General features: G+C 44.2%; 1 protein-coding gene across 5 annotated transcripts in view; it reads right to left on the bottom strand.

The window, feature by feature from the left end:
* LOC139574159 (A-type potassium channel modulatory protein KCNIP1-like) overlaps nt 1-12,410 on the bottom strand; it is a 45,026-nt gene that overhangs the window by 21,475 nt on the left and 11,141 nt on the right. Inside the window, exons 1-2 of one of the 5 annotated variants that reach the window (XM_071398398.1) lie at nt 10,269-11,000; nt 854-1,011 (exon numbers count right to left, since the gene is read on the bottom strand). The exons of 1 other annotated variant lie outside the window; for it this stretch is intronic. In XM_071398398.1, coding sequence (XP_071254499.1) covers nt 854-938 — 85 coding nt within the window. In that variant the 5' untranslated portion in view covers nt 939-1,011; nt 10,269-11,000. Of the gene's footprint in view, nt 1-853; nt 1,012-1,121; nt 1,794-10,268; nt 11,001-12,410 lie in introns of those variants that run through there. 3 more of the 5 variants (XM_071398395.1, XM_071398397.1, XM_071398399.1) reach the window with 3 other exon arrangements.

Genomic DNA, 12,410 nt, shown 5'->3' with positions numbered 1-12,410 from the left:
GGCAATACACCAAGGAACTAGTCTATTGGCATGCCTGGTCCATCCCTGGCAATCTTCTGCAGATATGTCCAGGCATCCAGCATTCATTGCGTCCAGGAGGGACATTTGATCATGTGGATGGTGGTCATAAACCTTCCACCTCCTTGAGGAAAATAATTCCTCTATTGGGTTGAGGAATGGAGAGTAAGGTGGGAGGAAAGGTGACACCATCCTGGGATGGGCTGCAAACCACTCTGTGACTGCACGGGAGTGGTGAAATGCCACATTGTCCCATACAATTACAAACGTTGGCCGATTTCGCCTCACTGCAACCCTTTCCTCACCTGGCACAACCCTTCCATAGAGGTCATCCAGGAATGAAACGAGACGCTCGGATTTGTATGGCCCAATTAGCGGTTTGTGTAACAGCAATCCATCAGAGGATATTGCTGCACACATTGTGATGTTGGCATCCCTCTGGCCCGGGACATCCACTGCGGCTCTTTTCCCAATCACATTCCTTCCTTGCCGCCGTGTTTTGGCCAAGTTGAAACCAGCCTCATCCACAAAGATGAATACGTGGGGTGTTTGCCTGGCTTCAATCTCCATGACTCTCTAAAATAAATCCACATGGCAACATAAGAGTTAGGCTATTACGGTAGTTTACATTATACCTAAAAACATGCCATTGTGTGTCTCTGCCCTGTTTGGTTTTGTTCAAAACCAATTCTGTATTTTATAGTCATCTTACCTGGACGTATTGGTTCCTGAGTTGCTTGACTCGTTCAGAGTTCCTCTCAAAGGGGACAGTGTACAACTCCTTCATCCTGACTTGATGTTGTTTCAGGACTCTAGAAATAGTTGTTATACTTACATTGTGAATATTTCCATATGTAATGTTGTCTGCCAACACTCTGTCCCGAATCTCTGAGTTCTATGCCATTGTTTCTGATGACCATATCAACGATTGCAGTTTCCTGCACAGCAGTGAAAATCCTACCTCTCCCGCCTGTGGGAGGTAACCGTTGGCTCCTAAGCAGAAATACAAAAACAATTACACACAAGTGGGTTTGGAGGCTTTGCTCAATTGACTTCTGTAATGTGCAGTTCAGTCAGATGCCCTTGCAGAATGCACATCTTACCTGTTGTTTTGCCAGAAATTTCTCACAATAGATGCCACTGTTGAGCGTTGCAGATTTGGCTGCACTCTCGGATCAGCCTCTCTCATTGATAGACCGTGATTTATTACGTGATCAATTATAGTAGCCCTAATCTCATCTGAGACTACAGCTCATAATCTTCCTCTCAGTCTTCTTCCACCACGCATACGTACTCCTCTCCCTCTCCCGCTCTCAGCCACTCTTCTTCCTCTGTCAGCCACTTCTCTATCTCTGGCTGAGTCCATGTTTACATTACAGTACAGCATTATTCCTAAGATGTCCCATTTTGTATAGATGGTAATGAAAGTGAAAGACTAACACCTGGGCAGGTGTTCAGCTACAATGGGAATCAGCTGTGGTTGGTCTAATTGTTTTGATAGCATTTCATTTTTTAGATTTGGAATATATTTCAGTACGGTATTACTGTAGAAATGTAGCAAATTGCTGTCTTATTCAATTTTGTGTTATGTTAGATTTTGAACTTAAGTTCAACAGTTTTGAAAAGAGTACGTAAACATGTGCAAATTGGCCTGTAGGTACATAGAGTTTTGGTGGTCGTTGTGTCTGAGTGAGAAAATATTTCATGAAAATTGAAAGATGTAGCCATTGAATGCATTTTGTGCCAAAGCAATGAAAAAGGATCCACAGTTTAGCCCACATAGAATGCTGTTGTGCTCACTGTGAGAAGAGTTTTGAAAAAGTGACCGAAGTATTGAGAAATGGGTCCTATGGGTTGCAAAAAACTGTAACGTGTGATTTATTGTGTGATATCCTGTGCGGTGTCACACACGTGTGTGTTCTACACGTTCTGTACTGTATGTTCTGTCGCCAGGTGTGAACAGAGACGAATGTATGATCACAGTGCAGCCATGTCTCTGAGGAGTACGGCAGCATGTGTCCTCTGCGACTACATCTACTGTATGTATCATGACCCATGTCCACTGTAGCTAGCTACCACTCATCATGCTCAGAAAATAGACAGAGGTACAGCGCCAGGTTTGTGATGCCGATAAAACACAAATACTTTAGTGGGCTCTGCTCTTCTCTTTCAACAGTCTCTCTTTCTCTCTACCGTTCTCTCTCTCTCTCACCTCATCCCTCCAAGGAAACCGTCTCCACCTCTATCTTTCATTATATTCCTTTATCTAGAAGTCTCTCACTCTACAGTAGCTCCCACTCCACACTACTTCCTCAAGGTGTAGCCTAACTTAACACTCCTGGGCAAGTTGTTATCTCCTGCTCCATCTCTCTAACTCAACAATGACAGGGAAAGTCATTTCCCTGAGGTACCCATAATAGTTTTTCTTGCTAGTAACCATTTTACTGAAAGGTGGAGGAAGAACCAGAAAGGGTATGTGTGTGTGTTGTACTATGTGTGTGTGTGTTGTAATGTGTGTGTGTTGTATTGTGTGTGTGTGTGTGTGTGTGTGTGTCTTATTGTGTGTGCCTCTGAAAAGCACGTTGAATCCCTGCGGGCAGATTGAGAAACAGCTACACTGTTTATTAAGGTCCCTGTCGAGATGAAAGAAAAAGACTGAGGAAGCAGAAAGAGCAAGAGAGAGAGCGAACGAGAGAGAGAGCGAACGAGAGTGAGAGCGAATGAGAGTGAGAGCGAGGAAGAAGAATCGGTTAGAACAGGAGATGAGAAAGAAAGAAGACAGAGCGGCAGAGGACGTATGGAAACACGTGAATTTAGGAGAGGATAGAGAAACTGGAAATGGCGACAGTAGGGGACATACATACCGACCTCAATGAAGATGAAGTCAGTCAAACCAGAGGCTTTGAAAAGCAACTCAAACTCATCCCTCAAACTCCAGAAACACTAATTTCCCCTAAAGACCAATGATTTCACATCTACATGCATCTCTCCCCTTTATCAAGATATATTTTGTGAGCCTTGAGACAAACATACTGTATCTCTTCACAAACAAAAAAAAATTTCAAATGAATATCCATTCCTTTCGGGTAGATATCATCCTCAGATATGTATCTCCATCTGGGTAGATATCAGTCCTCAGATATGTATCTCCATCTGGGTAGATATCAGCCCTCAGATATATATATCCATCTGGGTAGATATCAGTCCTCAGATATGTATCTCCATCTGGGTAGATATCAGCCCTCAGATATGTATCTCCATCTGGGTAGATATCAGCCCTCAGATATGTATCTCCATCTGGGTAGATATCAGTCCTCAGATATGTATCTCCATCTGGGTAGATATCAGCCCTCAGATATGTATCTCCATCTGGGTAGATATCAGTCCTCAGATATGTATCTCCATCTGGGTAGATATCAGTCCTCAGATATATATATCCATCTGGGTAAATATCAGTCCTCAGATATGTATCTCCATCTGGGTAGATATCAGCCCTCAGATATGTATCTCCATCTGGGTAGATATCAGTCCTCAGATATGTATCTCCATCTGGGTAGATATCAGTCCTCAGATATGTATCTCCATCTGGGTTGATATCGTATATTATATCCTCAGAAAATCTATTCTGCATCAATATCAATTCATTTCCTTCACCGTCTTCAAAAATGTATTTAGGACATACGGTATATATTTAGCAGGATATACTTCACAAGCTTTCAGTCATGAACATATCTCTTCAGAATATCAATTTCATGTTATGCATTCCTTTCCAACCCTCTTTTTTTTTTTATATCTCTCCCAGCACAGACGTCATGAGCCCTTCAGACATGAACATTATCTTCAGAATACCAATTTCACATCGATATCTGTTCCTTTGACTCACAAGTCCAAAAGATGAGTCTTGCTGCTCAGACAGAGATAGCTGTATCTCTCAGAGTCTCAGACCTAGCTTTGTCTCTACCAGCATAGAGAGGATCAACCTTCCTTACCGACTCAAATCTCATTCAGTCAATCAATCAAATGTATTTTACAAATCCCTTTTTAACATCAGTAGTTGCTTTACAGATACGCAGACTGAAACCCCGACGAGCAAGCAACGCAGAGGTAGCTGAACACAGGTTGATTAAGAATCCCAGTCCCATGTATCTGTCACCAATGCCCTGAGAAAGACAGAGAGGGAGACAGAGAGAAATGGAGCCACCATACTCTTGACACGCTTTGTTTTTTATTCTCGGCTAACTGGGGCTGATGTGATTTCACTGCTCCCGGTGCTGTGACAGACTGGGGACTCGGTTTCAGAACAGCATCTCCTCCCATTCGGATTTGCTCGCTCATTTGTTTGTGGGGTTGGGAGTGGGAGCAGGGAGGAAAGCAATTCTGACAGTCAATCTATGGGGTCTGTTGGGGATAAGGGCACATATGAAGAGATACCACACACACACACAACTTAGAGATGACAGCACACAAGCTTGCACACACACATATTGGATAAGGCGGCACACACACACACACACACACACACACACAGTTCAGTTGACGGGCAAAACTCAGTTTGAGCTACACCATGACTCATTGACCTCCTGCTGTTTAGGGTAGTCACATAAGCAGGGCAGTCACATAATCGTCATGGCCACACCCATTTACAGTGACACGTCAGATAACGTCATATATCCCCCCCCAGCTACTAAAACACACAGCTATAATCACTCAAGCATACAGAAACACATACAAGATAAACTTATAGCGGCACAATGGGGGGAAAAAACACCACAGGCATGTTTTAAATCATGAAGTGTTAATATGAGTCTTATGGTATGTGTCAGAACCATACAGTGCAGCTACGTCATGTATCACTTCTGTCATTTCAATGAAGCCATCTATCAATCATCACACCTATATTATAGCACACATAACACTGGGCTGGGACGTCGCTCTTAGAAGTTCGGTCTTGAAATTTAGGGTGTTTGAATAATTCAGATGTCCCTAATCTCTTATTATAAAGCAAGTCAGCGTAATTTTTCAAATCTAAAATGTCTGCCGGTCGTCTTCACCGGGGCATGTCAGAGATACTCTGTTTAGCCACTCTCCCCCGGGGACAACCGAATCAAATTAAGCTTTATTTACGTAGCACATTTCAGCCATGAATGCGACGCAATGCGCTTCACAGGGAAAAAACTGAAATAAAAAAACGATGAAAATAAAAACACAAAAACAAACATAAGAAGATGGAAAACAGAAGAATAATAATACAAATTGAAAGACTAAAAAAGTAGCCTAAGGAAAAGCAAAGCTAAAAAGATGTGTTTTAAGAATTATTTTAAACATGTCCACAGTTTTGCCCCCCCCCCTCAGGTTCTCTGGCAGGCTAATCCAGAGGCAGGGGGCATAAAAACTAAAGGCTGCCTCTCCATGCCTCTTGGTCCTGGGCTTTGGGATAGTTAAAAGGCCAGTGTCAGAGGGACCTACTAGGTGCATAACTCAAAAGCATGTCTGATAGGTATTGGGGTGCACAATCACGCATTAATTTAAAAACCAATCAAAGATTCTTAAAATTAATTCTAAAACTCACAGGCAGCCAGTGCAGAGACCTTAAAACCAGTGTACTGTGTACTCTCCATCTGGTCTTGGTCAGTACCCGTGCTGCAGCATTGTGTATGTTTTGCAGTTGACCAATGGCTTTCTTGGGTAGACCAGCCATGAGAGCATTACAGTAGTCAAGCCTGCCTGTAATAAAAGCATGGATGAGTCTCTCTGTATCAGCCTGAGAGAGAAACGGCCTGAGAGAGAAACTCAGGTGGTAAAAAGCTATTTTGGTCACATTCCTGATGTGTGATTCGAAATTGAGCTCAGAATCTAAAATGATACCACCTAGGTTTTTTACCTGGTGTTTTATCTTTATTTACCGTGAATTAAAATGTGCGGCCAGATTCTTTCTCTGTGCTTTGGCTCCAACAATAATTACTTCCGTCTTGTCTTGATTTAGCTGGAGGAAGTTGTGAGCCATCCAAGTATATAAATTACTAACACAGTCTAATAATTTATCCATGGAGCTAAAATCCTCTGGTGACACAGAAATGCAAAGTTGTGTATCGTCGACGTAGCAGTGAAAATCAATGCCGTGCTTTCCGATAACGGCCCAAGGGGTAACATATAGAAACTGAACCGTACCGGAACCAAAATCAAACCTTGTGGAACACCACAAGTGATATCTATAATGACATTTGAATAGAAAGTGTTTCTTTATCATTAAACCCCAACACGTTTCAGCACACCAGCTTTAAATCAGGGTGCTTCTTACATCATTGAACAAGCCTGGCTCTATCTCAGACTCTGGGCACTCAGGCTCCTCTGGGATTGGATATAAAAGGAAACTGAAAACGTAAACCGTGGCAAATATCGCGGAAGAGAGTGAATTTAAACTTGGCAACCACTCAAACAATCGCACATCAAGCTAATTAAATACGAAAAACTTAATTAAGCACAGACACCGGCAAATACACACACACACGCACACACGCACACACTCACACAAATACACACACCCACACACACAAAGACACACACACAGGCACAGTGCTGTGGGCAATGGATTATCACCCCTGGATAGAGCCATGTGTCTAGTAAAGCTATTTGGCAGTTCTAATTGCTCCTTTTGGTGGGTGTCTTTTGATGTGGGGGGGGGGACTGATTAAGCTCTAGAAGCAGAGAGATGTGCTGCTCCTCTAGTACTGCTGCTGTAGCCTCTTTAGTCTGTGTCTGAGGGAGATATTAACCCAAAGACACACCCACTACAAGCACACGCACAAACTCTACCCTAGATAGACACACATTCACTCTACCTGAATAGCCCAACACTTCAAACGGTTCAAAGCCTGAGATCAGCTTTAGGGGAGCACGCAGCACGGACGTCCCTATCAGACCTCATAAAGACAGAGCGAGGCAGAGAGAAGGGCGGAGAGAGAGAGAGATTGAATACAGAGTAAGATGGGGTGAGAGAGAGAAAGAGAGAAGGGGGATGAGGACATTTTTGATAGAGTAAGAGGGTTGGACGGGTGGAATATTTTCTTTATAGCTAGGTTTCCATCCAATTGGGGGAAAATGTTCATGTGAATATTCCAAAAGCCTTATACTTACAATATACACATTTTCCCACCAGAGATGTATTTCCATCAAGTTGACTTGCAGATGAAAGGCTGTCCGTGATGATGGAGCGCACGTAAAAATACCTTTTGTGATTGAATTCCCATGTGTCGAATAAAAAATACAAGTTAATTTAAATGGGGTTCCATCAACTGATGGTTTTCTCACAAGAAATATAGTGTGCCCACTCCGGTATTTTTGAATATTCGCATAGAAATCTGTCACCAACTGGATGGAAACCTAGCTGATGTTATGGATTTTTGTTATTAACTTCTCTGGGGAAATCATTCTTATTGGAAGTAGTGTGTTGTGAGGTGACAGAAGATAAAGGATCATCGTTCCCTGAGGCTCCACAGAAGCAACGGCAGAGCTATGATCTCCTGCTGTACTGAATAACGTCTCTTCATCTCTCAGCAGACCTTTGCTAATCTCCTCTTTCTCCACCTCTCTCTCTCTCTCTACCTACCTATGTTAAAGGTTCAATGCAGCTGTTTTTATCTCATGATCATTTTCAACAACAACAAAAAATCCCCCCACACAAAAGAAATTGCTTCTTGGCAAAGAGCAATTTCTCAAGATAGAATTTTGCTACGACTGTCTGGGAGTCGTCTGAGTGGGAGGGGAAAACTGAAATCTAGCCGTTATTGGCAGAGAGGTTTAGAACTCTCTTTCTTATTGGTCTATCGCAGGCCAAAACTCCATCCCACCAAAACAGGCTGATACCTCAGGCAGTCTTTTCAAACAGCTCTTACATTTTCACAGTTTCATTTCACAGTATTGACCCATGTTGACTCCAAAGCTTCCCACAGTTGTGTCAAGTTGGCTGGTAGTGGAGCTCTACTCCGAATAGCTCGTTCCGTCTCATCCCACAGATGCTCAATTGGATTGACATCTCTCTTTCTCCACCTCTCTCTCTATCTACCCATGCTAACCACCTCTCTTTCTCCACCTCTATCTACCCATGCTAACCATCTCTCTTTCTCCACCTCTCTATCTACCCATGCTAACCACCTCTCTATCTACCCATGCTAACCACCTCTCTTGTTCCACCTCTCTCTATCTACCCATGCTAACCACCTCTCTCCACCTCTCTCTATCTACCCATGCTAACCACCCTAACCACCATTCTTTCTCCACTATCTACCCATGCTAACCAGCTCTCTTTCTCCACCTCTATCTACCCATGCTAACCACCTCTCTTTCTCCACCTCTCTCTATCTACCCATGCTAACCTACTCTCTATCTACCCATGCTAACCACCTCTCTTTCTCCACCTCTCTCTATCTACCCATGCTAACCACCTCTCTATCTACCCATGCTAAACACCTCTCTTTCTCCACCTCTCTCTATCTACCCATGCTAACCACCTCTCTTTCTCCACCTCTCTCTATCTACCCATGCTAACCACCTCTCTTTCTCCACCTCTCTCTATCTACCCATGCTAACCACCTCTCTTTCTCCACCTCTCTCTATCTACCCATGCTAACCACCTCTCTATCTACCCATGCTAAACACCTATCTTTCTCCACCTCTATCTACCCATGCTAACCAACTCTCTTTCTCCACCTCTCTCTATCTACCCATGCTAACCACCTCTCTTTCTCCACCTCTTTCTATCTACCCATGCTAACCACCTATCTTTCTCCATCTCTATTTACCCATGCTAACCACCTCTCTTTCTCCACCTCTCTCTATCTACCCATGATAACCACCTATCTTTCTCCACCTCTATCTACCCATGCTAACCACCTCTCTTTCTCCACCTCTATCTACCCATGTTAATCTCCTCTCTTTCTCTATCTACCCATGCTAACCACCCTAACCATCTCTCTTTCTCCACCCATGCCAAACACCTCTCTTTCTCCACCTCTATCTACCCATGTTAATCTCCTCTCTTTCTCTATCTACCCATGCTAACCATCTCTCTTTCTCCACCTCTATCTACCTCTGTTAACCTCTTTCCTTTCTTTAACTCTCTCCATCTTAATCACTCTTCTTCCCTCTTTTACCTATTCTCTGTCACCTCCTCTTACTCTACTCTCTCTTTCTATCCCCCTCTCATTACAAACCTCTGTTCACCTCTATCTCTCCTGCCTTTTGGGACACACACTCTGAAGCTATGTCCTGGAAGTTGAAGCGGAGGTTCTGTAAGCCTGTTATCACATGTTCTGTTTCTCAAGAGCTTGTAGCTCTGGACTGCAGGTCCAACTCTGTAGCAACTGTACCGTTTCAGCTGTGTTAAATAGAGGAATAGATCATGGACAGTGTCTTTATTGTAATGGATAACGCTCTTGTAGACCTTGTCCCTGTTGATCTAGTATTTTATAGCTCTACGTCTGGGAGTTCTATGCTCTTTAGGTCTGGGTCCACTGGTGTGTGACAGAGTCAGTCTGGAGATCAGTAGACACACCACAGGCAATGGCTGACAGATTACAGGGATTTCCTCAACACAACATCTCAAATGATTCTTCTTGTCTGGCCCCCTCTGAGGACTAGAAAGACACCCCGATAACCTAAAGACAAACAGACAGACAAATACGCACTAAAGCACACAGACAGACACACAGACAGACACGCGTGTGTGCGCTCACAAACACAGTTTCCTGTCCTTGTCAGACAGTGTCAGACAGTACACAGGTGCTGTTTCAATGAACAGAAGGAGAGACGTGGAGGCTAGTGAATACCATCACCTTTTATAGACATCAGGACCCTCTATTTACCTTAGCAGAGTGCTGTGTACACACACACACACACACAAGCACACACACATGCACGCATGTACATACGCACACAAGCAAGTGCTAGCACTTGAGAACTAAGTTGGTTTTCCTCACTGTAACTTTGCTCTCCTCCGGTGTCCAATATGTATTTGCATATTCACTCACACAATGTACATGTAAGGACATATGCATAAACAACCTATCATGAATGGATACAGACACTAATGGATCCTAGGACATATGCATCCATATGCAGGCAAACTCACGTGCATAATGTAGCCCACACACACACTCACGTAAGTGGAGTACATACACCTACAACCAAGTCTCTCACACCCACAGTGAACTGGATCAGCTTACAACTCTGAGAATAAACAGCGGAGGTCTTACCTTTCCGATAGGTCCGATCCTGCTTGTTGGATTGCATGGAAAAGGTCCCCATGACGAGCCCCATGTTTACGGCCGCACACAGGGTTTGTGTGTGCGATTGATTGAGTGTGTGTGTGTGTGTGTGTGTGTGGTACAACTGATTCCGTTAAGATATGAACATGAGGCTACTCTGTGTGCAAGCCAGTGTCATTCCTCTTCCGTCTGACACCTACGCAGTTGTAATGCCTGTGTGTGTAAGTGTGTGTGTGTGTGAATGAGAGAGAGAGAGCAAATGCACTACGGAGCTACCTTTGTCTGTATGGCAACACTGACACCCCTGGGTTTACAGCCATCTGTCTCTCTCTTTCTCGCTCTCTCTTTCTTTCTCTCACACACTATCCCCCTCGATCTCTCTCTTACTCTCTCTGTCACTGGCTTCCTGTCATTCTATCAATTCCTTTCACACTCTCCCCATTTTTTCTTTACATACGCCTGTTACTCCCCCTCTTTTTTCCCTCTCCGTCTCATCCCCTCTTTGTCTGTCTCGTGGGGAGATGATGAACACACTGTTGCTTGCAGAGGAACCCGAAGCCAGACACAGTCTCCCTCCACCTCACAGGGGAAAGATGAAAGCCCGGGAAGAGGGGTGCAGAAGGAATGGAGGAAAGAAAGATAAATATTCAGTTTGATGAAAAGATCATTTGAGAATTTGACTCTAGGCAATGCAGAAAGCAGCTGAGTGAGAAACGAAGACAGAGAAAGACAGAAAGAGAGATATGAAGTGAGAAAGAGGGGGGGGGGCCCTTCTCAGTCCCTTTTGCTATTCCACAGACACGGTGTCTGCCTGTTGTGAGTGGTTTTGGGATTATCTCACACATGACTGGCTTGGCGCGCGCTTGTGTGTGTTGCCTGTGTCTGTGCGTATGCAGTGTGCGCATACATGTGCAGAGTGTCTGTGTATTCGTATTTCAAGTGGGTATGTGCTATCGTGTGTGTGCAGAGTGCTGATACATGTACCGATACACGGAGCCATACATGTCTGGAGTGGTGCTCATCGTTCTGTCACCACTGACCTGATACACAAAGGACTGCCTGGGACCACAATAAACCTCCTGTGTTATCACACACACACCAAACCACATGGGACCACCAGTGAGTGCTCTCACACACAGAAATGGATATTAGACCAGGAGTGCATTCTGATTTACAGGAGACCCCATGGGATCACTAGTACAGACACACCGATGCCACTACTTTGGCATTGTAATAATATAATCCAAATATATTTCATTTAGCATCCGTCTTTTATGTAAAGCGACTCAGTGATACCTGTATACATTTATGTACAGGTGTTCCCAGGAATCAAACACACTATCCTGGCGTTGCAAGCGCCATGCCCTACCAAATGAGCGACAGAAATCAGGAAGTGAAACCACACAAAATGACCTGAAATCACAAAGGACCATTAGCATCATAGCATACACACCTCTGTGATCCCTAGTAGACTTCCTGTCCTGTACTGCTACGGTATGGAGCCCTGTGTATCGACTAGAGCTCATTGAAATTCCCGGCATGACTTTACTAAAGAAAACTATTTACAGCAGCGAGGACTTCTCTAAGGCCAAGCATAAATGCCAATAACAGTCATTAGGGCAGCACTCTCATTAAACACACTGCTCCCTCAGCAACGGTAATCAATCAGAACAGGAGAGGAGAGAGAGCAAGAGAGAGCGAGAGAGAGCGAGAGAGAGCGAGAGGAGGGGAGGAAGGAGGTGGAGATAGAAACAGGAAGGTAATGATAAGTGACATTTTCAGGATATGCAAGAGTCATCCACCACCCCCTGTCGTTCCTTCCCATTCCCTCTGCCCCCTGTCTCTCCCGCTCTGTGAAAGTGATATGACAGCATTTTAGATCCACCCTCACATAGAGGAGAAGCACAAAGAGAGTGTCTCTTTCTCTCTCTCTTCTCTCTCCCTCTCCCTCTCCCTGGAATGCACAAGAGGGTTGCAAGGAATACAAAACAGTGTGTCTGATCAGACATGTCAGGCAGGGCAGCAACATTCAGGCGGCCATTCAGCACCAGCTACTCTAGCACACGACAACAGGGCCACAACACTGAGCTTGTAACATACTGAAGTGGAAAGATAAAGCAGTGCTAGCCA

Source organism: Salvelinus alpinus, chromosome 4 (genome assembly GCF_045679555.1).
Source record: "Salvelinus alpinus chromosome 4, SLU_Salpinus.1, whole genome shotgun sequence".
Classification (NCBI taxonomy): Eukaryota; Metazoa; Chordata; class Actinopteri; order Salmoniformes; family Salmonidae; genus Salvelinus; species Salvelinus alpinus.
The sequence above is the reverse complement of the archived record's forward strand: the minus strand, read 5'-3'. Positions and strand labels throughout refer to the sequence as shown.